Consider the following 27128-nt stretch of genomic DNA (forward strand, 5'->3'; position numbering starts at 1 on the left):
ATGCCTCTCAAATCTTTTAAATCTAATCAGTATGGATGGTAGCTATACTTATGATGAACATAGCATAATGTATAAACTTATCCAATCACTGTTGTACACTAATGAAATTAATGTAACATTGTGTATCAATAATACTGAAAGGAAAAAAAAATAGGGGCACTTGGGTGGCTCGGTCTGTTAAGCCTCTGAGACCCTTGATTTCAGTTCAGGTCATGATCTCAGGATTGTGAGACCATATAGGGCTCTGCGCTGGGAGTGGAGTCTGCTTAAGATTCTCTTTCTCCCTCTGCCCCTCCCCTTCTCCCTCTCTTAAAAAAATAAATAAATAAATCTACCACAGTCCCCTGCCTCCTTTCTCCATTTTTTTTTTTTTTTTGAGAGAGAGAGAGAGGGGGCACCAGCAGGGGGGAGGGGGAAGGGACAGAGGGAGAGGGAGAGAGACAATCCCAAGCAGGCACTATGCTCAGCCCATAGCCCAATGCAGGGCTTGATGCCACAACCTCAATACAATGACCTGAACCAAAATCAAGAGTCAGACACTCAACAGAGCCACCCAGGCGCCCCATCCTTCCTCCTTCTGTATTTGACATTTGTTGAAGAAATTGGGTCATTTGTATAAAATTTCCCATATTATTTGGCAGATTGGATCTCTTTGGTGTCATTTAACTTGTTCTTCTATCCCCTGTATAAACTGGCTTATCTAAAAGCTTGACCAGATTAAGATTCAATTATTTTGGCAAGAATATTTAATATGTGGTATTGTGTCAAATATATTTTGACAGCATAGTTGGTTTGGACTCTTGAGAGACTGCCTCTCACAGGTATCTGCTGAGTTTTAATTTACTACCAATCTTTTTATGTTGATAGATGTTGATAGACCTTTTAATCCTCAAATTATGGAAGCACGGTCATCTACTGAAACTGAACCAGAGTTTATTATCACCTTTAAGCTTATGACATTATTTCCTTTGCTGAGAAGTCAAATGAGTAGCATGCACTGTTATCTATTACAAAGATTATCTTATTTGCCTTAAGAAATGTTTTTTATTGGGAGACTATATTCAATTAGGTGACCCAATTCAGTAGGTATTTTCATATGTTTTGGAAGAGTTGAATGAGAAAATGTTTGGCAAATTTAATAAAAGGCCTTATATTAAGTACATAAGCACATCATGTATTGTACTGAAAAATTATGTTTAACAGGCCTTCTAGTTACCAATAGTTTGAAATAGAACTTAGTAGGAGGTAGCAATGTAATGCTTATATTTTCTGGTATACAACTTATATTACATTCTGGTATACATTCTTATATTACAACTGGTAATAACTGGTTTTTGAGCAAGGGAGTAGTAATATCATAAAAATGTGTTTAAGGAAGACATTACTGGAAATATTTAAGTCAGGAAGAGCACAGATTCTGTATTTGAGGTAATCTAATATAGAATTGTTTGGATGCAGCTACAGAACCACCTCAATCAAAAAGTACATCCCGTGTTATAAAGTGACAAACTTTGTAGCTGGTGATTTCAACTCACTCCATAAAGCATGATTGCAATGAACAAAGCAAGAGTAGAAAAATAATAAAAAATAACAAATTCCCTATATCATTATTCATATCACCTCCCCCAAATAATCATACATACACAGAGCAGCTGGAATATTTCTTTGAATGTAAATTAGATCGAGTCACTATTCTGACCTCTAAACTTGCATGACTTCCCTTCACACCGCATGACTTCCCTTCACACTTAGAATAAAATCCAGAGTTGGTACCATGGCCTCCCAGGCACTGTGAAAAAGCTCTACCTCTGACCTTATATCCTACCGCTCTCCTCACTGTGATTCAAAGAACTTGCTCTTCATAAAACGGGGTAAGATTGTTTCTGTTTGGGGCCTTTGCACTTGGTATTCCACCGGAAGTTACTTTCCCCCCCAAAGACTCGCATAGTTCCTCACTTCATTTAGGCCTTTGTTCAGTATCACCTCCTCAAATGCCCACCCGACCACCCTATACAGATTAGCACCCTACCTTACCCCTTTCCACCTCATTACCCTTTTTTTCTTCTATAACAAGTGCCCAATATTTGTTGGCTATATTTAATCAACCATCTCACTGACTCCTCAAAACTGTATTCAGTAGGTAGTACTGCTATCCAGTTTACAGAAAGCGTACAAAAGTTAAATAAGGACCTGGGAACAAACGGAGGAGAAAAGGATGTCAGGATTTGATGACTTGATTCCTGAAATGGGTAAAATAAAGCAAAGTTGTCTGGTTTATCTGGACTATGGGAAACCACACTCTACACGAACACCAATTAAAACGTTGGCCACATTTTAAGAGGAAGGCAAATAGAACTGCTCCTCTTCCCTAAGGACATGACCTTATATTGCCCTCGCAACAACCTCACGCGGTAAGCACGGCCGGTCCTGTGTTAGACAATGATTAAACAGAAAGACTGTGACGGCCAGACTTCGCAGCCAGGAGCGATGGCGGTCCGGCTCAGCACTCACCGGTTTGGGCTGTTACGTAATTAACACCCAGAACCTCGAGCTTCCTCCCACCCCTGGGCTGGGCTCACGTGCCGAGCCTCGCGACCTCAAACAGCACCCAAGAGAAAGGTGGCGGTTGGCGAATCCCGAGAACAGTTCCAGCGCGAGAACTGGGGTGAGCGGCCACCCTGAGTCTCACGTAAAACGCGCCTGAGCGCGCGGCGGGAACTAGAGCCCGGCCATGTAGAGGGGTGTGTCCGGGCGGCCCTGCGCTCCCTCTGATTGGCCGGTAGGATGACGACAGCGTTTACGCTAGTCCTTACAGGCAGTGGGAGTTTGCGTCAGCTTTGCACTTTCAGGGTGGGAGGGGGGGCGTGTCTGGAGGCTCAAGGGGCCCGCCGATTGGTTGGAAGGCGCCGGAGCCGGGCGGTTCGGCCGGCCGCAGAAGGGCGGTGCCGTGGGACTGGTCCCGGGGGTGGCGACCGGCTTCAGTGAGATGATCATGGCAGCTCGGACGGGGCAGAGGGCTCTAAGAAAGGTGGTTTCGGGATGCCGTCCAAAGTCGACGGCATCGGCCGAAACCCCGGCTCCGGCGCAGGGGGCTGCGCGGAACGTCAGGTAATAAACAACGGGGGTGCTGCGACGGGGTTAGTTTTCGGCCTGGGCTTGCTGAGTGGAGGGACCGAGGAATTTTGGGGCGAGGCGAAGCCGGACTGGATGCATTTCCGCGTCTCTAAACGGAGAGTATCCTGTGATCGGTATTTGAGGGACTCAGGCTTTGCGCTTGTCACCCCGGGCGGGAGGCTCGCTGTCCTGTCCCAGACGCTCCGTCTGGGTTGGTGGCTCGCTACCCTCGCGAGAAGTAGTGAGTCCTCGGCAGAGCGACTTCAGCAGGAGCTGATAAAGCAACTCGGCAACCGGTAACTTAGGGCTCTTCCGGTCTCCTCCCCTACGGCCTGCTGCTGTTGCTTCTCTCGGAAAGTTTTAACTTTGCGGCCCAAGAGTTGCTGGCTGCCGGGCTGTGGGAGTTTGTGGCCCGGCGGCGAACCGTCTTCTGTTCCTTCAGCCGGCCAATTGGCCTGATGTGCTTTCCCAGTTTTTGGTAGGGGTCTTTGACTCCGCCCTTTGGTGCTTGCAAAACTAAATGTAGCTAAGTAGGGGACCTGGATTTTTTTCCACTCGACTGTAACTTAGAGGTCCTGTAACCTTGAACCAGCCTTCGATTTTCCTGGTTGGTTCCTTTTTGGTGGGTGGAGGCGGAGACAGGAATGATTCCGTACTTCCACCACTTAGTTTCTTTTTACTAATGACTTTGTTATAAATTATGCTCGAAAATTATAGTGTTTAAAATGTATTCAGTTGTATACAGTACAGAATGGAGAAAGCACAAATGCTGAACTCCAGGAATTTAGATTTAATGAAGAATTATTCAAGTACCAAAACCCCAGCCAACTCTAAATCCTTTTAGACAAATAGTGATTGAAATTGAAATAAAATAATCTCATATCGTTTAGTCCTGCTGAAGGAAACAATCTGAAAAAGTAGTTCTAAGCCGAACATAGCCTATCATGCTTTAGATCAGCTTGTGTTACCCTTATAAGATGTTGGCTTGCAAATAAAACTGTTACTTCTAAGAAAAAAATACGATTGTTTTAATGATCAAATTAAGACTTAAATTACAAGGCAAAATATTTATTGTTTATAATAATGAAGAGGGAGGGAGTTTATTAGCTCATTTTTAGGCAGAAGCATTAACATACGTTCTGGCCTTTATCATGGTAAAGTATTTGAGATGTAGTATTGGAAGCCATTAGTGACAAAAACCTGTCCTTCATCTGATTCAGTTTGAATTTCATGGTTTAACAATACATAATGACTGTATGGCTCCTTATTGCAGTTGAAGACATTATTCTTGATAATGTGTGAAAATAGATGTGCTGTCCAGGGCTTGTAACCATAGTATGGGAACTCATCAGGAAAACTGTTAGCTTGCTCTAAACACAGGTATTTCCTTTATAATTGTAATCAGATTGTGTAAGGGTTTTTTGTGGGGTTTTTTGAGCAGAGAGAAGGGGAGGTTGGGGTGATGGTATTACATAAACTTGGTACAAAATCCAAAACCATGTACAGTGAAAAGTAAGCTTCCTAGTCAACCAGTTCACCTCTTCAGAAGCAACAGTCTTATGCTACCTTTTCTGATATTTATCAGAGTATTATTAAGTGTGCTCAATATCTGTCACATAATTGGCTTCCAATAATAGGTTACAAGGTATCTATACAAAAAGTGGGGAAATAGGTAAAACTGTTTTAACAAAGTCACCTAAAGAAAGTCTTAGAACGGAAAGGTGATTAGGTGTTTTGTACACCAGATTTGGTTTTTGTAATTAGTACAACTAACAGAGATCCTGAATTATGTTATGTGACTTTTTAAAGGGGGAAGCTAAATTAACTGCCTAATTTTTTATTTCTGCTGTTCTGCTTCATTTAGCAGAGTAACTGTCATTATTGGTATAATCTGACTTCTAAGCAAACTACAGGTTTACTCTAAAGAAAAATCACAATGGGCTTATTTTAATATTACCTCTGCCTTTAAAATAAGATTCACATAACACATCATATTTTTAAAGATTTTTGGAAACACTAACACTTTTATTCTCTCTAGGAGATGATCTATTTAAAATGGGAACATATTTTTCTCTCTAGAAGGTGAATCTATCTAAAATCTCTTTTGATTAAAAAAGAAAATCATAGATATCTTTAAAATATGCTGTTACCATCACTATAAAATCAGATACTACTTGTGATATCCTAGAAAACCTAGAATTCTGAAAGCTATCTTGTTTTACTCTATTTTCCCCATTGTTCATTTTTTTAGAAGTGTTATTTAGAGCTGGACACGTAACTATCCTAAAGTCTTAAAAGAGGCCAATAAGTTCATCCATATAGTTCATATGTTTTATTCTTTTCCATTACATTTTAATTAATAGTTGTGAAGTGTTTAGCTTACCCATTTTCATTGACCTCTATTTCATTGCCTCTGGAATAAGCCCATTTAATTTTTATAAAGAGTGTTAATTGTTGAAAAGTTCTTTCTTGTATTATGGAGCCCAAATTTGTCTCCATCTGACTGGACTTTTGTTTTACATTTTGGAACCATATCCTCAGGTATCATCCCTATCTTCTGACTGAATATTCCCAATTTCTTAAACCATTCTTTGTTTGACTTGATTGCCTCTTCCTCTCCGGCCAAATTGTAGGGTGTCTAGGGCCTTAAAGACATTTTGTTTATATGTAAATCCTATTTTACAAAGCAAACTTTATGTATGACATAAGGAGCTTTCACCAGGCCATCCAATCCCCTTTTAAAAAATAATTTGGGTCTGCTAAGGAGTGTGTAACAGCTCACCTGCCCAATCAGCTAACCCTGAAAATAGATGGAGCTGGAGGATCTGCCCATACCTGGGCATCGCTGGCAGTTGGTGACCTATGATAGGGAAGGGGGGGGGGAAGGAGCCGCTGTGGTTCCCTCCTAACCCCCAACCCGTTAAAAAAACTAAAAAAATAGGAAATATTTTTTAAAATTAAAAAATAATTTGGGGGCGTCCAGGTGGCTCAGTTGAGACTCTTGATTTTGGCTCAGGTTATGATCCCAGGGTCCTGGAATCAAGCCCCACCTTGGGCTCTACCCTCAGCAGGGAGTCTGTTTCCGGATTCTCCCTCTCCCTCTGCCCCTCCAGTGCACATGCTCTCTCTCTCTCTCTAATAAATCTTTTTGAAAAATACTGCTTAAAAAATAATTTGAAGATTTGATTTAATGAAATAGCACTCTTTTACTTGGAATTCTTCAACAGCTTCTCACTGAGGATAAATTCCAAATTGCTTTATTCTGGTTAATAATTCCCAGCATGATTCAGCTCTGACCCTGTCTAACCTTGTTTCGTGGCACTCTTCTGGCTTGCTCTACTACTGCTACACTGTTAGTCTTTCTCAGTCTCTGGATACTGCCAGGCTCTTTCCCTACTACCTGGAGTGCCCCCTGTCTACCTCTCCTCCCTCCATATGCGTTCACTGTGTATACACACACACAAACACACACACACACGCACACACACATTTTTTATGTACATACATATCTGTTTCTCTCTTTACATGGCTAACTTCTTCCATTATGTTTCAGCTGAAATATAACCTCAGAGGGCTTCCCAGACCACCGTATCTAAAGGAGCTCCCCATCCCCATTTCTTTCTTAGCACGTTTTTTGAATCCTCAACTCCAAAGTAATCCTCATAAAGTTAATTTTTATTTTTACCATTATATCCCTAGTGCCTAGCACAGAACAAGAGCTCAATAAGTAAGTGAACTAATATATGAATAGTAATATAAAATAGTTATTCAATAATCTTATGAGGGAAAGGCAAAAATATTCAGGTGAAAAAAAGTATATCAGGCATCTAAATTTAGAAGTACCCAAAACAAGTAACATTCTAATTTCCTTGACATGTGTTTTTACATATGTGCATTGAAATGGCGATTGGAAGGGAAAGGAGAACAGAGCAACAGTTCTAACAGGGCCACTGGATCTCTGATCTTAAGTCTCAGAGTAGATCAAGAATTAAGGAACCTCTGTGGATCCAGCTGGGAAGACAACCTGAATAGATGAGTTAGAAAACAGATGATGAGGGGCTCCTGGCTGGCTCAGTCAGTAGAGCATGTGACTCTTGGTCTCAGAGTTATAAGTTTGAGCCCCACACTGGGGGTAGAGTTTACTGGAAAGAAAGAGAAGAAAGGAGAGAAAGAAAGAAAGAAGGAGGGAGGAAAGAGAAAGAAAGAAAGAAAGAAAGAAAGAAAGAAAGAAAGAAAGAAAGAAAGAAAGAAAGAAAGAAAGAAAAAGAAAGAAAGAAAAATAGATGATGAATATTCTAGCCAGTGTATGGGAAGAATATGTTGTAATATGTGATTGTAGACTGAAAGCCAACTTTCTGGGAAAGATAACCATTTGTGCCGAAAACTTCTAACCCTAACTGTAAGCTGTTATTTTTAGTTTTCTTTATGGTACTTAAGAAACTTATTTTTTTGTGTGTGCCTGTGCATGCGTGTGTGCACAACTGTGTCTGTGTGTGTGTGTGTGTTTCAGGAATATTCTAAAATTGCAAAGCCTTCTAAAGTGTGACAGTTACTGGGGTGCCAGGCTGGCTCAGTTGGTGGAGAATGTGACTCTTGATCTTGGGATCATGCTGGGTGTAGAGATTACTTAAAAAAAAAATAATGTGTGATAGTATTTTACAATCTATAATTGTGTTTCCTCTTAATTTTCAGTGCTACTCTAAATCAAGTACTTTTTGTCTTTTTAGATATTTAGCTTCCTGTGGTATACTGATGAGCAGAACTCTTCCACTACAAACCTCAGTTTTGCCTAAGGAGATATATGCAAGAACCTTCTTCAAAATTGCTGCACCATTAATAAACAAAAGAAAAGAATATTCGGAGAGGAGAATTATAGGGTTTGTATATAATAAAAGTTCTGCTAGAAGAGTATATTCACAGTTTTCTGTAGAGTATCAAGACTTTTTTTCTGGATTTTCTTCTTACAGACTATGCTTTGGTTTTTCTAGATTGGCCTTTCCATAGTTTTTGCTGTTTTATAAATATTTGTTGAATGAACATAATTATATGATAACTTAATAGGATAGATTTAAACCTTGATGTGTAAAGGAAATAATTGAACCGTTTAGACCTGCATTTTTGTACACTGTTTGTTTCTATAGTGGCAACATTAGTGATAGGTCGGGCCCAGTATGTTTATATAGCTCCCTTACATATAGACATACATAGATAGGTAACATACAGATGTGCTAAGAGGCTCCTACCACCTGGAGTGTAGGTTGGCAAAGTTTTTCTGTAAAGGACCAGATAGTAAATATGTTAGGTTTTGTGGATCATACTGTCTCTGTAGCAACTACTCAACTTTGTCATTGTAATTGTAGCCCAAATGACGTATTGCTGTAGATACTATGTAATAAATGGGTGTGACTGTGTGCTAATAAAATTTTATTTGCAGACCTAGGCAATGGGTCAGGTTTGGCCCCTGACCTAGGGGTATATACAGAAGAGATAAGGAGACTGCAGTTCTTCTTTTTTTTTTTTTTTTTTTTTTAATGATTTTTTATTATATTATGTTAGTCACCATACAGTACATCCCCGGTTTCCGATGTAAGGCTCGATGATTCATTAGTTGTGTATAACACCCAGTGCACCATGCAATACGTGCCCTCCTTACTACCCATCACCGGTCTATCCCATTCCCCCACTCCCCTCCCCTCTGAAGTCCTCAGTTTGTTTCTCATAGTCCATAGTCTCTCATGTTTCATTCCCCCTTCTGATTACCCCCCCTTTCTTTATCCCTTTCTTCCCCTACCGATCATCCTAGTTCTTATGTTCCATAGATGAGAGAAATCATATGATAGTTGTCTTTCTCTGCTTGACTTATTTCACTTAGCATTATCTCCTCCAGTGCTGTCCATGTTGTAGCAAATGTTGAGAACTCATTCTTTCTGATAGCTGAGTAATATGGAGACTGCAGTTCTTCTAAACCAGAAACACAGCATCTGTTCGAATGGGAATTTCTACAAGGTGGTCTTAATTCTCAACAAGCCATCAAATATTCATGAATTCTTGTAAAAGTATATTTCATAAATTATTTCAGTTACTTTTTCTATTCCGATTTTTCTTTAGTAAAGGACTTTCAGCAGACTCAGCTTTTGTCACCAAAATTACCTTTATTACTGGCTAAGTCACTGTTACTGGTTAAGGTTATGCTAGCGGCTATACAGGTAAAACTCCAAAGTTTATTTCTTTCTTATGTAAAGTTCAAGTGGGTATTCCCCATCCGTGGGCGGCAGTTTAGGAACCTGGGCTCCATCTAATTTGTGCCTTTTGTAATTCCTTAGTCCTCAGAGTCTCTTAAGAAGATATACCTGATTCTAAACCAGATTGGTCTGGAAGGGATTATTGGCAAGATTATCGGCAAGAACTAGTCATGTAATCCCATCTAAATTCAAAAGGGGAATTGGGAATAGTAGCTTTAGGGTGGGTAGCTTCTTCCCACAATAGCACCATGTAAAGCAAGCCTAGATAACTGGATAGGTAGACGTCTTTGCCAGAGTTGGTATCTGTTAAAAAGAGAAATGGCAACGAAAAGATAAATAGTGAATTGGTCTGCTTTACTTTTGAATCACTACTAATATCTTTTTATTACTGTTTACCTGTCATTTGACAGGTATTACTGGGTGCTTTATATTTATATAGTTTCATTTAATTCCCACAATAGCCATGTAAACTAGGTGTTTGTTAGTCCCATTTTAGAGATGAGGAAACTGAAGCGCATGGAGATAATGTACATTAAGTGTCATGCATGATTCCTACAATTATTTTTCCCACCATATTTACTTACTGTTACATACTTCCTTATTCTTTCTCATGCTGAAATTCTTTGTATTACAAATTGGCCTTATCCAGTGATCATCTTATCTTTTTTCCCCCTATTTGACATAAACATAATATTAGCTACTATTTATTAAGTGCTTTTTTTTTAAGTTAAAGATTTTATTTATTTATTTATTTGAGAGAGAGAGAGACAGCGCGCACACAAGCAGGAAAGGGGCAGAGGGACAAGCCAACTGCCTGCTGAGTGAGGAGCCCAATGTGGGGCTCTATCCCAGGACCCTGAGATCATGACCTGAGCCAAAGTGAGATGCTTAACTGACTGAGCCACCCAGGTATCCCTTTATTAAATGCTTATTAAGCATTGTGCACTATGCCAAAACTATTTCACTTAACCCTCAAAAGAACCCTGTAGAGGTACTTTTCAGTTATGGATGAAGAAAATAAAATTGAGAGGTTAAACAACTACCCAGGGTCATGTGGCTTAGTTTTAGGGTTGGTATTTGAACATAGTCCTTTCTGACTACAAAGTCCATCCCCTTGACCACTATGCTATACTGCTTTCTTAGTTGTTCTAGACTACTTTTATAACAATAAGCTTCCAGGCTGCAAGGTTTCATACTTCTTCATGGGACTTACTCTAGCATTTATTTCAAAGTGACTAAAACCTAGGAGGTTTTAGGAGGTAGGGTGTTTTTTTCCCCTCCCCTCTACTGTGGACCTCATTTCATGATCATAAAGGTTAATTTAAACGTACATAAAGACTCATTCTCTCTTATTCCGAAACTTCCCTTTTGTAATTTAGATTATGATTATTTAAATTGCGGAATAATTTTTTTTCTTTCCCTTTTCAATTTTATTGGCCACTGGGAGGAGTTGTCCTCCCTGCCACAAGAAGTGCTCACAGTTTCTTCAGCCACTCCCAAGCTTGGGCCCCAGGGGTCCCCAGGCATGGCTGGGCACCTCGGGCATGTTCCTATCATCTAGGAGGGGCACTGGGTAGTTGTAGGGAATGGCCTGGATGATCATGACCCTGTACTTGTTCAACGGGTACAGAATTACACTCCCAGCCATCTTTGTCCGTGGCAATGGTCTAAAATACTATTATCATTTTGAGGTGAATTATGTTTTAACAGTGGTGAGTCTTTATAAGAACTATATGTATCTGGCTCTCATTATTCACTCATCTTTTACATGTATCCATAGACTGTTGTTTCTCTTTGTTTATTTTCCATTTAGGCGCTGAAGTTTTTGTGTTGAATTTATTTGTAGGTATTTTGCATTTCTATGCTACAGACTGTTTTCTTTCTTTCTTTAATTTTTTTAAGATTTTATTTATTTATTTGACAGAGAGAGACAGCGAGAGAGGGAACACAAGCAGGGGGAGCGGGAGTGGGAGAAGCAGGCTTTCTGCGAGCAGGGAGTCTGATGCAGGGCTCGATCCCAGGACCCTGGGATCATGACCTGAGCCGAAGGCAGACACTTAACAGCTGAGCCACCCAGGTGCCCCTACAGACTGTTTTCTAACTGGTTCTTGTTATTATAGGAAAGGCATTATTTTTTAAAGTTGTGTAACAGGTTATGTTACTGAATTCTAAATTGCTTCTCTTACGAACTGATAGTCCTATCACCTGCCAATTGATAATTTCGCCTAATTCTGTTCCACACATACGCTCATATTTCATGCTCTATTTAATTACATTGACTAATACATTGAAAACAATGTTTTGTTTTGTTCTCATCTTGAATTACTTTATTTTTTTTGAAATTCAACTAATTAACATATAATGTTTTATTAGTTTCAGAGGTAGAGTTCAGTGATTGATCAGTCTTATATGATACCCAGTGCTCATTACATCAGATGCCCTCCTTATTGTCCATCACCTAATTATCCCATCCCTCCATCCCTCTTCCCCCTCCCCTCCAGCCTCCCTCAGTTTGTTTCCTATGATTAAGAGTCTTTTATGGTTTGTCTTCCTCTCTGTTTTCGTCTTCTTTTATTTTCTCCTCTGTTCTCCTGTGATCCTCTGTTTGTTTCTTAAACTCCACATACGATTGAGATCACACGATAATTATCTTTCTCTGATTGACTTATTTCGCTTAGTATAATAATACCCTCTAGTTCCATCCACATTGTTGCAAATGGCAAGATTTCATTTTGACGGCCGAGTAGATTTCCATTGTGTGTGTGTGTGTGTGTGTGTGTGTGTGTGTGTGTGTACACATACACATCTTCTTATTCCATTCATCTGTCAATGGACATCTGGGCTCTTTTCATAGGTTCACTGTTGTGGACATTGCTGCTATAAACATTGGGCTGCAGGTCCCCCTTCAGAACACTACATTTGTACCTTTGGGGTAAATACCTAGTAGTGCGATCACTGGGGTCATAGGATAGCTCTATTTTCAACTTTTTGAGGAACCTCCATATTGTTGTACAGAGTGGCTGCACCAGCTTGCATTCCCCCCATCAGTGGAAGAGGGTTCCCCTTTCTCGGCATCTTCAGCAACATCTCTTCTTTCCTGACTTGTTAATTTTAGTCATTCTTACTAGTGTTAAGGTGGTATATCATTGTGATTTTGATTTGTATTTCCCTGATGCTGAGTGATGTTGAACATTTCTTCATGTGTCTGTTGGCCATTTGGATGTCTTCTTTGGAGAAATGTCTGTTCATGTCTTCTGTCCATTTCTTGACTGGATTGTTTTGGGTGTTGAGTTTGAAAAGTTCCTTACAGCTTTTGATACTAGCCCTTTATCTGATAAGACATTTACAAGTGTCTTTACCCATTCTTTTGATTATCTTTTGGTTTTGTCGACTATGCAAAAGCTTTTTATCTTGATGAAGTCCCAGTACTTCATTTTGCCTTTGTTTCCCTTGCCTTTGGAGACGTGTCTAGCAAGAAGTTGCTGGGCCTGAGGTCACAGAGGTTGCTGCCTGTGTTCTCCTCCAGGAGTTTGATGGATTCCTTCTCACATTTAAGTCTTACATCCATTTTGAGTCTATTTTTGTGTATGGTGGAAGAAAATGATCCACTTTCATTCTTCTACATGTGGCTGTCCAGTTTTCCCAGACCATTAATGAAGAGACTGTCTTTGTTCCATTGGATATTCTTTAAAAATTAGTTGACCGTAGAGTTGAGGGTCCATTTCTGGCTTCTCTATTCTGTTCCATTGGTCTACCTGTCTGTTTTTGTGCCAGTACCATACTGTCTTGCTGACTACAGCTTTGTCATAGAGCTTGAAGTCTGGAATTGCGATGTCACCAGCTTTGGTTTTTCTTTTTCAATGTTCCTTTGGCTATTCGGGCCTTTTCTGGTTCTATACAAATTTTAGGATTGTTTGTTCCAGTTCTGTGAAAAATGTTGATGGTGTTTGGTAGAGATTGCATTGAATGTATAGATTGCTTTAAGTAGCCTAGACATTTTAACAATATTTTTCTTCCAATCCATGAGCATGGAACGTTTTTCCATTTCCTTGTGTCTTCCTCAATTTCTTTCATGAGTGTTCTACAGTTTTCTGTATACAGATGCTTTGCCTCTTTGGTTAGGTGTATTCCTAGCTATCTTATGGTTTTGGGTGCAATTGTAAACGGAATCGACTCTTTAATTTCTCTTTTTTCTGTCTCATCGTTCATGTACAGAAATGCAACTGATTGCTGTGCATTGATTCTATATCCTGCCACTTTGCTGAATTCCACTACGAGTTCTAGCAATTCTGGGGGAGAGTCTTTGGGTTTTCCACATAGAGTATCATGTCATCTGCGAAGAGTGAGAGTTGACTTCTTCTTTGCGGATCCAGATGCTCTTTCTTTGTTTTTGTTGTCTGATTGCTGAGACTAGGACTTCTAGTACTGTGTAGAAAAGCAGTGGTGATAGTGGACATCCCTGCTGTGTTCCTGACCTTAGGGGAAAAGCTGTCAGTTTTTCCCCATTGAGAATGATATTCACTGTGGGCTTTTTGGCGATGGCTTTTATGATATTGAAGTATGTTCCCTCTATCCCTACACTGTGCAGAGTTTTAATCAAGAAAGGATGCTGTACTTTGTCAAATGCTTTTTCTGCATCTATTGAGAGGATCATATGGTTCTTGTCCTTTCTTTTATTAGTGTAGTATATATCACATTGACTTGCGGCTGTTGAACCACTCTTGCAGCCAAGGAATAAATCCCACTTGGTCATGGTGAATCGTCCCTTTAATGTAATGTTGGATCCTGTTGGCAAGTATCTTGGTGAGAATTTTTGCATCCATGTTCATCAGGGATATTGGTCTGTAATTCTCCTTTTTGGTAGGGTCTTTGTCTGGTTTTGGGACCAAGGTCATGCTGGCCTCATAGAAAGAGTGGGGAAGTTTTCCTTCTATTTCTATTTTTTGAAACCGCTTGAGAAGAATAGGTACGTATTCTTCTTTAAATGCATGGTAGAATTCCTGGGAAGCCATCCGGCCCTGGGCTCTTGTTTGTTAGGAGATTTTTGATTACTGCTTCAATTTCCTTGCTGGTTATGGGTCTGTTCAGGTTTTCTATGTCTTCCTTCAGTTTTGGTAGTTTATATGTCTCTAGGAATGCATCCATTTCTTCAGATCGCCTAATTGTTTGGCATATAGTTGCTCATCAAATGTCCTTAAAATTGTATTTCTTCGGTGTTGGTTATGATTTCTCCTCTTTCGTTTATGATTTTATTTATTTGGGTCCTTTCTCTTTTCTTTATGATAAGTCTGGCCAGGGGTTTATCAATCTTATTAATTCTTTCAAAGAACGAGCTCCTAGTTTTGTTGATCTGTTGTACTGTTCTTTTGGTTTCTAGTTCATTGATTTCTGCTCTAATCTTTATTATTTCTCTTCTCCTGCTGGGTTTAGGCTTTATTTGCTGTCTTTCTCCAGCTCCTGTAGGTGTGAGGTTAGGTTGTGTATCTGAGACCTTTCTTGTTTCTTGAGAAAGGCTTGTATTGAAATAAACTTCCCTCTTAGGACCGCCTTAGCTGCATCCCAAAGATTTTGAACAGTTGTGTTTTCATTTTCATTTATTTCCATGAACTTTTTAAATTCTTTGTTTGACCCATTCATTCTCTAGTAGGATGCTCTTTAGCCTCCATGTATTTGATTGCTTTCCAAATTTCCTCTTGTGATTGAGTTCCAGTTTCAAAGCATTGTGGTCCAAAAATATGCAGGGAATGATCCCAGTCTTTTGGTACCAGTTGAGACCTGATTTGTGACCCAGTATGTGACCTGTTCTGGAGAATGTTCCATGTGCACTCGAGAAGAATGTGTATTCTGTTGCTTGAGGATGAAATATGCTGAATATATCTGAGAAGTCCATCTGGTCCAGCGTGTCATTCAAAGCCCTTATTTCCTTGTTGACTTCTGCTTAGATGATCTGTCCATTGCAGTGAGTGGGGTGTTAAAGTCACCTACTATTATTGTATTATTACTGATGTGTTTCTTTAATTTTATTATTAATTAGCTTATATAATTGGGCATAAATATTTGGGCATAAATATTTACAATTGTTAGATCGTGTTGGATAGACCGTTTAATTATGATATAGTGTCCTTCCTCATCTCTTATTACCATCTTGGTTTAAAATCTAATTTTTCTGATGGAAGGATTGCCAACCCAGTTTTCTTTTGATGTCCATTAGCATGATAAATGGTTTTCCACCCTCTCGTTTTCTATCTGGAGGTGTCTTTGGGTCTAAAATGAGTCTCTTGAAGACAGCATATTGATGCGTCTTGCTTTTTTATCCAGTCTGTTACCCTGTGTCTTTTGATTGGGGCATTTAGCTCATTTACCTTCAGAGTAACTATGAATTTAGTGCCATGGTATTCCCTGTAAAATCACTGTTTCTGTGTAGTGTCTCTGTTCCTTTCTGGTCTGTTACTTTTGGACTCTCTTCTTGCTCAAAGGATCCCTTTTAATATTTCTTACAGGGCTGGTTTGGTGATCACAAATTCTTTTAGTTTCTCTTTGTCCTGAAAGCTTTTTATCTCTCCTTCTATTTTGAATGACATCCTAGCTGGATAAATTATTCTTGGCTGCATAGTTTTCTCTTTTAGCACCCTGAGTGTATCATGCCAGCCCTTTCTGTCCTGGCAGGTCACTGTGGATAGGTCTGCTGCCAATCTACTGTTTCTACCCTTGTAGGTTAGAGACCTCTTGTCCTGAGCTGCTTTCAGAATTTTCTCTTTGTCTCTGAGATTTGCAAGTTTTACTGTTATACGTCAGAGTGTTGATCTGTTTTTATTGATTTTGAGTGGGGTTCTCTGTGCCTCCTGGATTTTGATGCCTGTTTCCTTCCCCAGGTTAGAGAAGTTCTCTGCTTTAATTTGCTCTAATATACCTTCTGCCCCCCTTCCTCTTCTTCTGAGATCTCAATTATTCTAATATTTTTTCACTTAATGGTATCACTTATGTCTCACATTCTCCCCTCATGGTCCAGTAGTTATCTCTTTTTCTCATCTTTATTCTCCATTGTTTTGTCTTCTTTATCACTAATTCTCTCTTCTGCCTCATTTATCCTAGCAGTTACAGCCTCCATTTTTTATTGCATCTCATTAATAGCTTTTTTGATTTTGACTAGGTTTTGTGCTTTTATTTCTCCAGAAAGGGATTCTCTAGTGTCTTCTATGCTTTTTTCAAGCCCAGCTAGTATCTTTGTAATTGTTATTCTGATCTCTAGTTCCGACATCTTACTTACATCCATACTGATTAGGTCTCTGGCAGTCAGTACTGCCTCTTGTTCTCTTTGTTGATGTGAGTTTTCCATCTTGTCATTCCTACCTTGCAGAAAGTGATCGCTTTTTCTATTTGTGTAATTGTAGTAGTTCTCTTCTTAGATCTCTGGTTGAGTTCACAGGTCTTCAGAATGATTTGGTAGCTGTCTAGCTGAATTTCTGGGATCAGACCAAACTAAGGTCTCCTACTCCTCCACCATCTTGGACTCCTCCCCAAAACAATATTACGTAACCGTGATAACTAGCATCTATATCTTATTTCTAACCCTAAGGGAAGTGCTTTTGGTATTTGACCATTTGTGGAGGGAATTATACAGTTTTTCTTCCTGTGGTTACTATGGTTATAAGAATATAATTCTTAGCATTAAGGATTCCATGAATCTTTAAAAGAGTTGCATTCAATTGCTAATTTTTTAAATGCATTGCTGGAATTTATTTGCTGATATTTAGAATGTTTGTTTCAGTAATCACAAGTGATGTGGTTGTATAGATTTTATTTTTTATGTTCTTTTTTTTTAAGATTTATTTATTTATTTATTTGACAGAGAGAGAGAGAGAGAGAGCCAGTGAGAGAGGGAACACAAGCAGGGGGAGTGGGAGAGGAAGAAGCAGGCTCCCAGCGGAGGAGCCTGATGCAGGGCTCGATCCCAGGACTCTGGGATCACGCCCTGAGCCGAAGGCAGACACTTAATGACTGAGCCACCCAGGCACCCCATATTTTTTATGTTCTTTGTCACGTTCCAGTTGGCAGGGTGTTATACTGGCTCATAAAATGAATGGGAGGTTTCCTTTCTTTGTGTTCTAGAATAGTTTCTTTTTTTTTTCCATTACAATAATAATATATGCTTGAATAAAAACCTAACAATATAGAAGTGTATGTACTATCTTTACTCCTACTTCTTCTTGAGTTAAAAACTATCACTTGTTGAGGTGCTTGGGTGGCTCAGTCAGTTGAGCATCTGCTTTCAGCTCAGGTCATGATCTTGGGGTCCTGGGATTGAGCCCCATGTTGGGTCCCTGCTGAACGGGGAGTCTGCTTCTCTCTCTCCCTCTCCCAATGCCCCTCCCCTCTGCTCGTGTTCTCTCTCCCTCTCTCTCAAATAAATAAATAAATAATCTTTAAAAAACTGTTGTTTAATCTGTGTCCTTCTAGGGCTTTAAAAATATTTTTTCATTACAGGTATTTTATTAGTGTAACAGTTAGTTTCAGGAAAAAATAAACATCAAATGTTTAAAACTGAGAAATACAGTATTTACTTATAATTTTTCCTAAATGGATAATAGAATTGTCCATATCCTGTCTGCTTTGTAAAGTGCCTTTTTTTTATACAACAATATATTGTAAATCTCTTCTCTACAGTATATATTTGATCTTAAAAAAAAAAATAAACTTTGAAAACAAAGGGGGGGTGCACCTGGCTGGCTAGGTCAGAAGAGCATGCAGCTCTTGATCTCAGGGTCATGAATTTGAGCCCCATGTTGGGTGTAAAGATTACCAAAATAAATAAATAGGTAGATAAACTTTAAAGTATATATTTGATTCTAATTCTTTTAAGTAACTGGTACAGAGTTCCACAGTATGGATATACCATAATTTATTAATAATTATTATATTAAGCATTTATTAATGTCTATCCACTGATAAATATTTAAGTTGCTTCCAGTTGTTTTTTGTTTTCTTTTTAAAGATTTTATTTAGTCATTTGAGAGAGAACGCATGAGCGGGGGGAGGGGTGGGGAGTCAGAGGGAGAAGCAGACTCCCCCCAACTGAACAGGGAGCTAGATGCAGGACTCTATCCCAGGACTCTGAGATCATGACCTGAGCCGAAGGCAGATGCTTAACCATCTGAGCCAACCAGGCGCCCTGTTTTTGTTTTTTTTCTCTTCCCCTCAATTTTTAAATGCTGGCCACTAATTAAAATTTCAAAAACCACATCTGTAAGCCAGATTCAACCTGTGGTATGCTAAGTTATGACCTCTGCTTAGCTCCCTTTTATTTTTTGTATTGCTTTGAAGTCATTAATTTCAGCGTGTTGTTTAGCATGACTGCCAATTGATTTATTGCCTCATACACACTAACTTTTATTCCTATTCGATTTAAAGTATATGTATGCCATATAACTAGGTGCAGTTAACACCTTTCTCTCTCCTTTTTTTTTTCCCCCAAGATATTCTATGCAGGAAATGTATGATGTGGTATCAGGAATGGAGGATTACAAACATTTTGTTCCTTGGTGCAAAAAATCAGATGTAATATCAAAGAGAACCGGATACTGCAAAACACGATTAGAGATTGGGTTTCCACCTGTGTTGGAGCGCTATACATCAGTAGTAACCTTGGTGAAACCACATTTGGTAAAGGTAATAGTTTTGGTTGTCATTGTTTTTAAATATTTCCCAAATGTTCATTATATCAAATGAATTAAAGTGTAATAGCTTAAAAGTATTTTCCTAAACTAATCAGAGAAGGAGGGGGGAAAAACTAATGATTTCTTATGTCTCCTAATTGTGCTTTTTTTATACAATATTAGCATTATTCTTTCCAAACAGCAACTGGATTAGAATATGTAATTAAGAAGCTTTTTCTTTTTTTCTTCAGTTGAGGACTACTGACCTTTAGGAAAGATTGGACCACACAAATGAAAAATGTTTTTAAAGTTAACTTTCACACTAGTTTTTTTAAAAGTTAAGGAAGGGAAAGTGGTGAGGGGATGAAGAAAGGCAGAAAAGATACAAATGTGGATAACATATAAACATTGTTGAAGTCATCCTGCCATGCGGCGGGTACTGAAATGCCAGCTACTGTTACGTGCATTATATTGATCATCTTACCCTTGTCAGAAGAGGGGACATGTATAGAAAAGATACCTAGGCTTAAACACACAAAAGGGCAGAATTCCATAGAGTTATTTTGAATTCCTAGAGTTTGGTGACCAACGACTTAAGGCTTAGTTGTGTTTTATGCCCACAGGATATCATTTTTTGGTAATTGGCCAGAGCTAAATGCCTTTGTCAGTTCCTTGTTAGGCATTGAAGGAGGTGGCAGACCTCATACCAGAAAGAGTGTACTGTCCAATGAAGCTAAGACTTGGAGTCCACCCTCATCTTACTCTCAAACTTGAACTCCACTTAAAGCCCCACTGGGACTTTACCATTATGAATGTTTCCACCTGTTTGTCTCATAGTTTTGGAGTTCTTTACTACTGTAGTGCACTGTCTCTTTTAAAATAGCTAACATTTATCGAGCTCTTTGTAGTGCTTTACTTGAATTATTCATTTAATCTTCAGTACAGCCCTTTGAGATTCAAATGTTACTGTTCTCTGTCTTACAGTTAGCAAATTAAGGCTTAGAAGAGTTAGATAACTTGCCCAAGGTTACAAGAGCCAAGACTCTGGCTCAGTCTTTCAGACACCAGTGACTATCTCTATAATCTTAAAATGTTTTTCTGTTTCCTGACCTCAGTCTCTTATAACTTAAATCTTCATGTATTATGCTGCATCTAACTAAAAGAACTCTTGGGGAAAAAAGAAAACCTGCATCCTGTTACGTGTTCAGCGCGGAGTCTGCTTGGAATTTCTCTCTCTCCCTCTGCACACTCTCTCTCTCTCTCAAATGAATAAATAAATCTTTCAAAAGAAAGGAAGAAATCTTCATAATAACATGTATTAAATGATCACTGCTATCTCAATTTTATGAGGCTTAGAGAAATTACAAACCTTATGCAAATTCATACTATATGTGTCAGATTCCAAAGCTATTTTTCCATTAAAATAAATTGCCTCACTTAATGTGCTAATTTATTGTTTGTAGATGTATTTGAGAGCAACACACAATGATGTACGCTCAGCTTTCAGTTGTCCCTGGGTTCACAGTTTGGATTTTAGTACCTAATACATGCATGTGGCATAGAATACAAGTCATTAAAACCAAGGGAGCAGCAGAAGCCATGTGACTTTTTTTCTGCAAATTATTAGTTGCCCCAAATGTGCCTGTGACATGTCAGTAATTCTGTTGTGCGTGAATCTGCAATGGCCAGAAGCCCTTGAACATTTTCAGATTTAATAGAGGCATTGGTTCAGTGAATCTTACTGCCTGGGTCACAGTATAAACATTTTACATGCCATAGTTTGTATGGGTCAGTTCAGTCAGAACAACCGGTTGTAGGTCATCATCATAACACCTGCTATTGTGGTCAGTATCTCTGCAGTTAGGAATAAGGCCTTTAGCAATATCTAAACATACCAGTAAAAATCTGTGGGTCCTTGGACTAGATTATTGGTATGAATACAGCACTGCCACATTTTGAGAAAAAGTAGTCAGAAGGAGTTGGTATATTATAGTGAATATTCCCAATAACTGTTTCAACTTCATTGTTAAATTTCCTATAAGCTACTTTTTTTTTGAGAGGGAGAGAGAAAGAATCTTAAGGAGGCTCCACTCCCAGTGCAGAGCCTGATACAGGGCTTAGTCTCACGACCCTGAGATCATGACCTGAGCTGAAATCAAGAGTCGGATGCTTGGGGCGCCTGGGTGGCTCACTTGTTAAGCGTCTGCCTTGGGCTCAGGGCATGATCCCGGTGTTATGGGATCGAGCCCCACATCAGGCTCCTCTGCTATGAGCCTGCTTCTTCCTCTCCCACTCCCCCTGCTTGTGTTCCCTCTCCCGCTGGCTGTCTCTATCTCTGTCAAATAAATAAATAAAATCTTAAAAAAAAAAAAAGCGTTGGATGCTTAACTGACTGAACCACCCAGGCGCCCCTCCTATAAGCTTCTTATGTGACTATATAGAAGGGTAGAACATGCTACCTTAAAGTTGGGTAACTGAAATAGTAAGATTGTATAATAGACTTTTGATGCTTTTAAAAATTAGATGGTCATTGTTGAATTATATAAAACCGAACCCTTTGAAGAAAACTTTCACTTTTCCCCAGTGACTTAGCATAATGTGACTAAATTTAGCTATTAGTTAGCATTTTGATGACTATTATTTTATCATGTCTAAATAAATAAATTTTAAAACATTCATTGGTTTCCATTTTAACAATTAAAAAATGGGATAGGCTGGTGATGGGTATTAAGGAGGGCATGTATTGCATGGTGCACTGGGTGTTATATGCAAATAATGAATCATAGAACTTTACATCAAAAACTAGGGATGTACTGTATGGTGACTAACATAATATAATAAAAAATTATTATAAAAAATAAAAAAATATTTCATTTTATGAATGTGAAAATAGAGCATTTTTTTGTAAATGCTTTTTAGTATGGATGGAGTTGATTTTCTTTATAATGATTCTACCATTTTTTCATCTGATAATTAACTCAAAAGAGTTTAGATGAAGAGGAAGTGAGGAATAAACTGTAAATATATTTTAAGCTCTTTGGCTTCCAGTTTAAATTATCTGTCTGTGGAGAGATCCAGATATAGTTATAATTAATCCTACATTCTTTGTTTAGGGAGGCAATAGCTGGGGAAGAAAAAGTACACTTTGGGGGAAAAGAGTTTATCTGTGCAAGTCCTTTTTGCTAATCTGTAGTGTATAGGCTCAGGGGAGGGACATCTAAACCGTTAAGAGGAGTAAGTTATCAAAGGAAAAAGGGATAGAGGCACCTGGATTCTCTCTCTCTGCCTCTCCTGCCCTCCCCACCACTGCTCCCCGCCCCCATCGCTTGTGAGTGCTCTCTCTTTCTAAAAGAAAAAAAAGAAAAGAAAAGGAAAAGGGTAGAGGGACTTGATTATTTATTGGCCCCAGGATATGCCAAAAGAGCTGGAAACTTAAGGATTAATTGGGGAGAGGGTGTTGACTTTTTTTTTTTTAAGATTTTATTGAAAGAGAGAGAGCTCACACACACACACACAGGTGAGGGGGAGCAGAGGGAAAGGGAAAAGCAAACTCCCTGCTGAGCAGGGAGCCTGACTGACATGGGTCTTGATCCCAGGACCCTGAGATAATGACCTGAGCAGAAGGCAGAGGCTTAACCGACTGAGCCACCCAGGTGCCCTGGATGTTGACTTGGAAACAAGGATTTAAAAGATGGTTTGCTGCTGAGGGAAGGTGATAGGTATTCTTGAGGTCAATTGTCTACTAGTATTAAGGCCCAGATAGCATCTTAGGATAGTAAGTAAAGAAGCTGAACTTCATTCAAAGTCATAGCTAGTCCTGACAGTCTACTAGTGACTGTGATTCTGGCCACCATTTTTCACACTGCAGGAGGCAACTTCTAGTGGGTCTCATTAGCCTTCTTTTAATGATAATAGAATGGGAAATATCAAGATGCACTGTACATAGTATCTCTAAGTCCTATGTTTCAGTGTGTACATACACATATAAAATAAACGTGAGCACTGAAGAGATTAGAAGTTAGAAAGCAATGGATAGGGACATGGGTCAGGGCCAGACTCAGGAAAACTAGAACCACAGTTGCACTTAGAAGTAGAGACTAATGAGAGAAGGAAAGACTAAATGTGACAGACAAGAGAAAAGTCTTTCGGTAGGAAAGGAGAATTCTAGAACCCTACTTGGGATCTGTGCCAGATACCTTTTAAATATTTTAGACATATCATAATGATGGTATAAAATAGGTATTATACTCATTTTATAGATTTAAGGAAATATGGTATAGGGAATTAACTTGTTAAGGATTACTTATAAGTGGCAGGGCCGGAAATAAGCTTCCAGAAAAATCACTTCCTGTTTTGCTGCTAGAGGAGAAAACTCTAAGCACCATGAGTGACATCAGTGAAACGGGGAACTGACAGTCTTGGGGATCCCAGGAGAAAAGAAAATGGCTTATACTGGCAAGAGGTCACTTCCTAGTACCAAACTGAAAGTGAGATTTTTTTTTTTTTAATCACCTGTGGTCTGACCTACAAACATATTTTAAGAAGAGGTCATCCTCGGGGCCTGGGTGGCTCAGTCGTTAAGCGTCTGTCTTCGGCTCAGGGCGTGATCCCAGCGTTACGGGATCGAGCCCCACATCAGGCTCCTCTGCTGGGAGCCTGCTTCTTCCTCTCCCACTCCCCCTGCTTGTGTTCCCTCTCTCACTGGCTGTCTCTCTCTCTGTCAAATAAATAAATAAAATCTTTAAAAAAAAAATAAAAATAAAAAATTTAAAAATTAAAAAAAAGAAGAGATCATCCTCGCAGTGCCTAGGTTAAGCAGCCTACTCTTGTTTTCTGCTCAGGTCGTGATCTTGGGGTCATGAGGTCAAGCCCTGGGTTGCCCATACTCGACATGGAGTCTGCTCTCTCCCTCTGCCCCTTACCCCCCCCCATGCTCTCTCTCTCTCTCTCTCAAATAAATCTTTAAAAATTGTTAAAGTAAAAAAATATATATGTATATTCTCCGTTGTAGATTCTAGACAGTCTAAGTAGTATTCTACTGCAGTCTTATTTTTTCATTTTGTTCTAGGCATCCTGTACTGATGGGAGGCTTTTCAATCATTTGGAGACCGTTTGGCGTTTTAGCCCTGGTCTTCCTGGCTACCCAAGAACTTGTACCTTGGATTTTTCAGTAAGTCCCTCATACAGCCCTTTTTTGTTCCAAGTACCAGGTGAAGTTGATAAAGAATAATCCATTGATTAGAATCTAGCTGCTGTCATTAATCTTACATGCATAGTGATTACTGAAAGATGCTTTCAGAAAATCTCAAATTTCTGAATACTGAATACCTTTTTCTATACTAGCTTTATAAGAAAAAATACTGATGAATCTCTCTTTTTCTATTTCTTGAAACCTTGAATAGTCATTCCTCTGTTTTCTAATTTTTACAAGTCCATAGACTATAAGACACATATTATGACTTCACTAAGAGCTTAATAACAGTTTATTAACACCAAGTGAAATCTACGCTTTGATTTATGGTGCAGAAATAAAGTGCAGAGGGGGAAAACATGTTTTTAAAATCTAGATACTATGGTATTTCCTTGTTCACATCACCTTAGCTATAGAAGACTTAAAGCCACTTGTGGCTTTTCTTTGAACAGATGATACATGAGTTCTCTGTTATTTGCAACTCTTGTATTGCATTTCAAGGAACAGTCATAATTTTGATTAAATTACTATATGCTGCTGTTCTCAGCTCTTGAGTTGTTTTCATTCAAAAATTGGTGGACATTAATGGAAACAGTTGGGGAAATTTGAATACGCCCTGTGCAGATTAGATATTAGTGTTATTATCTAGTAGCATTAACTCTCTCAATTTCCTGGCTTTAATAATTGCATTGTGATTATGTAAGACATTAAAAAGGGGAAATCTGGGTGATGGGTGAATGAGAAATCTTTGTACTATTTTTGCAACTTTTTTTTATAAATTTGAAATTACTTCAAAATGAAAAATTACCAAAAAAATGAAAATTAAAGCAGTTTTAAAACTTAGTGGATATTTGGTCCTTAAAATACTATTTCTCACACCACCTGCCTTGACTTATATCTTGAGGAGATACAAATGAAGTTCTAAATCGCTGTTCAAGATTTTAAGATTGTATTTTAAGATTGTACCACCTACCCCATCTGTTTTGCAGATCAATCTCCTCTTCCTGCTGCTACTTCTCCTAGGAATACCTATTAGAAGGATTAGTTCCCTTCTTTATTTCCTTTTGAGAGATTGGATAGATCTAAAAGGGGCACATTAAAAAGAAGCCAGAGTAATATGGTATTCATTCAGTAAAGCCTTTTTCCAGTTTTCTTTAACTTATTAATAAAAGCAGATTATTTGTCTTGAAATGAAATTCAGGCCTTGTATACTTAAGTTTACGGTACCAGCAGTTGTGCTTACTGTGGAAACTAAGTCTCCGTCTTCTGAGAGGTGTTAAAAATCTCATTTAGATACACACACTCAGCTCTGCCTTAGATACTGGCTAAGCAGCCCATTTCACAGTGTGAATACCACTACCCGAAGGAGAGATTGTGTAAAAGAAAGATCTTTCTAAAATAATTAACCTTTTCCTACAGATTTCTTTTGAATTTCGCTCCCTTCTACACTCTCAGCTTGCCACACTGTTTTTCGATGAAGTTGTAAAGCAGATGGTAGCTGCCTTTGAAAGAAGAGCATGTAAGCTGTATGGTCCAGAAACAAATATACCTCGGGAATTAATGCTTCATGAAGTTCATCACACGTAAAGGGAAAAAGAACTGGTCACCTACTTGTAACTCTAGTTTACTCACTTTTAGGAAGTGCTTTTATCATTTGCTTTCAGAAGTCAGAAAGCATTTGTTAAACCCAGCTTTGATTATAAACCTGCACCATTGAGAATTTGCACTCGGAATATGGAACCACATGTATATAGAAGTATATAGAATTCAATCAAGTGTAATTCAAAGTAATGTGTATATTAGCATATTTATGATAATGGGATGTCATCACTATTGATAGAATGTGGACATCACTCTTACCAGAAATTGAAACGTAAGTTTAAACCTTTTAATTATCACCTTATTTGAAAGAGGTTAGTTGAGATACTCACATAGTATGTATTATATTAACCATATCACCTTTAAGTTATTAAATTCAGACTATTTATAACTTATTGTCATAGGACCTGCCTCTTAGCTTAGGATCTTTGAATAATCATCAGATATTTAAAGTAAACTTTGACTTAAAAAAATACTGTTAATGAAGGTTCCTTGGCTACTAATCCTTATTTTTTAAAATTGTTCTTCTGGGTAGTAGGTAATTCAGTGCCATATGTAGTGAGATTAACTCCCAGATAAACAATGAATTTTTTTTTTTTGGTGAGTGGTCCAGAGCTTTAAGCTACTTCTCTTGTAGTCTGCAACCCTGTCCCAGGTACTTTCACTACTCTTTCAATAATGCTGATAGTGCATCAAATTTTGTCTATAATAGTGGGCAATGGATGAAGATAAGTTGGTTGATATGTTTCCAGCACCATGCATCCCTATTTTCTATTTATTGTGTGTACTCACTTTCAATAATATATTTCAAACTGATATTTTTGTAAACAAATCAATGTCGAAGGACTGAAGTGGTAACTTAATAAAGTTAATTTGTTTATTTTTTGTACAGTTATTTTGGTTATTGAAATCCTCCTGTATTATTTCTATTTGTATTTTAACTAGACACAGTAAAATTTAACTGTGGCATTTTATGAAACAAATCTGGGCAAAATTCAGTCTTCCAATTAATATTGATCTTCCATCCTTCCACTCCATACCCAACGACCCTCTTCCATTACCTTTCTAGTCAGAGTGCTATTTGTCTCCTCAGATCAACAAGGGAGCTCAATAATTAGCTCCCTATATAAAAGCATGTTTGCATCAATTTTTCCAATAAATCTGTTTGGAGTGCCTGCTGTGTGCCACTTGCTGGTTATACAGTGGTGAAGAACTGCTACAGTCTACTCACATGGAACTGGTTGTGGCTTCACACAGGTAAATGAGGTATCCCCTCAGAGAATCTGTAGTTTGTATATAATTACCTTTTATTTATTTTTAAAAATATTT

The 27128-nt window shown here is 38.6% G+C and overlaps 2 protein-coding genes across 4 annotated transcripts in view; one reads left to right on the forward strand and one right to left on the reverse strand.

Moving 5' to 3' along the window:
• SF3B1 (splicing factor 3b subunit 1) overlaps positions 1 to 2724 on the reverse strand; it is a 52616-nt gene extending 49892 nt beyond the window's left edge. For 2 of the 3 annotated variants that reach the window (XR_006781196.2, XM_045806387.2), the window contains exon 1: positions 2512 to 2724. The gene's annotated coding sequence lies outside the window, so the exon portion shown is untranslated. The remainder of the gene's footprint in view (positions 1 to 2511) is intronic. The other variant, XM_045806383.2, reaches the window with a different exon arrangement.
• A 212-nt stretch (positions 2725 to 2936) lies between these two features.
• On the forward strand, positions 2937 to 25925 carry COQ10B (coenzyme Q10B). Its single transcript, XM_045806388.2, has 5 exons — positions 2937 to 3108; positions 7842 to 7991; positions 18830 to 19022; positions 24078 to 24179; positions 25620 to 25925. Exons 1-5 carry the CDS (start codon positions 2987 to 2989, stop codon positions 25785 to 25787), a joined length of 735 nt encoding a protein of 244 aa, XP_045662344.1. The 5' UTR covers positions 2937 to 2986; the 3' UTR covers positions 25788 to 25925.
• The last annotated feature ends 1203 nt before the right edge of the window (positions 25926 to 27128 follow it).

The sequence above is a fragment of the Ursus americanus genome, chromosome 1 (assembly GCF_024610735.1).
Source record: "Ursus americanus isolate L20-20 chromosome 1, mUrsAme1.1.p, whole genome shotgun sequence".
Taxonomy (NCBI): domain Eukaryota; kingdom Metazoa; phylum Chordata; class Mammalia; order Carnivora; family Ursidae; genus Ursus; species Ursus americanus.

Excerpts from the sequence above, each read along its gene's own strand:
- COQ10B (XM_045806388.2), top strand. The coding sequence starts at position 2,987 with ATGATCATGGCAGCTCGGACGGGGCAGAGGGCTCTAAGAAAGGTGGTT. Across the intron at positions 19,023-24,077 it reads TGAAACCACATTTGGTAAAG|GCATCCTGTACTGATGGGAG; the intron begins GTAATAGTTTTG and ends ATTTTGTTCTAG. Across the intron at positions 24,180-25,619 it reads CTTGTACCTTGGATTTTTCA|ATTTCTTTTGAATTTCGCTC; the intron begins GTAAGTCCCTCA and ends CTTTTCCTACAG.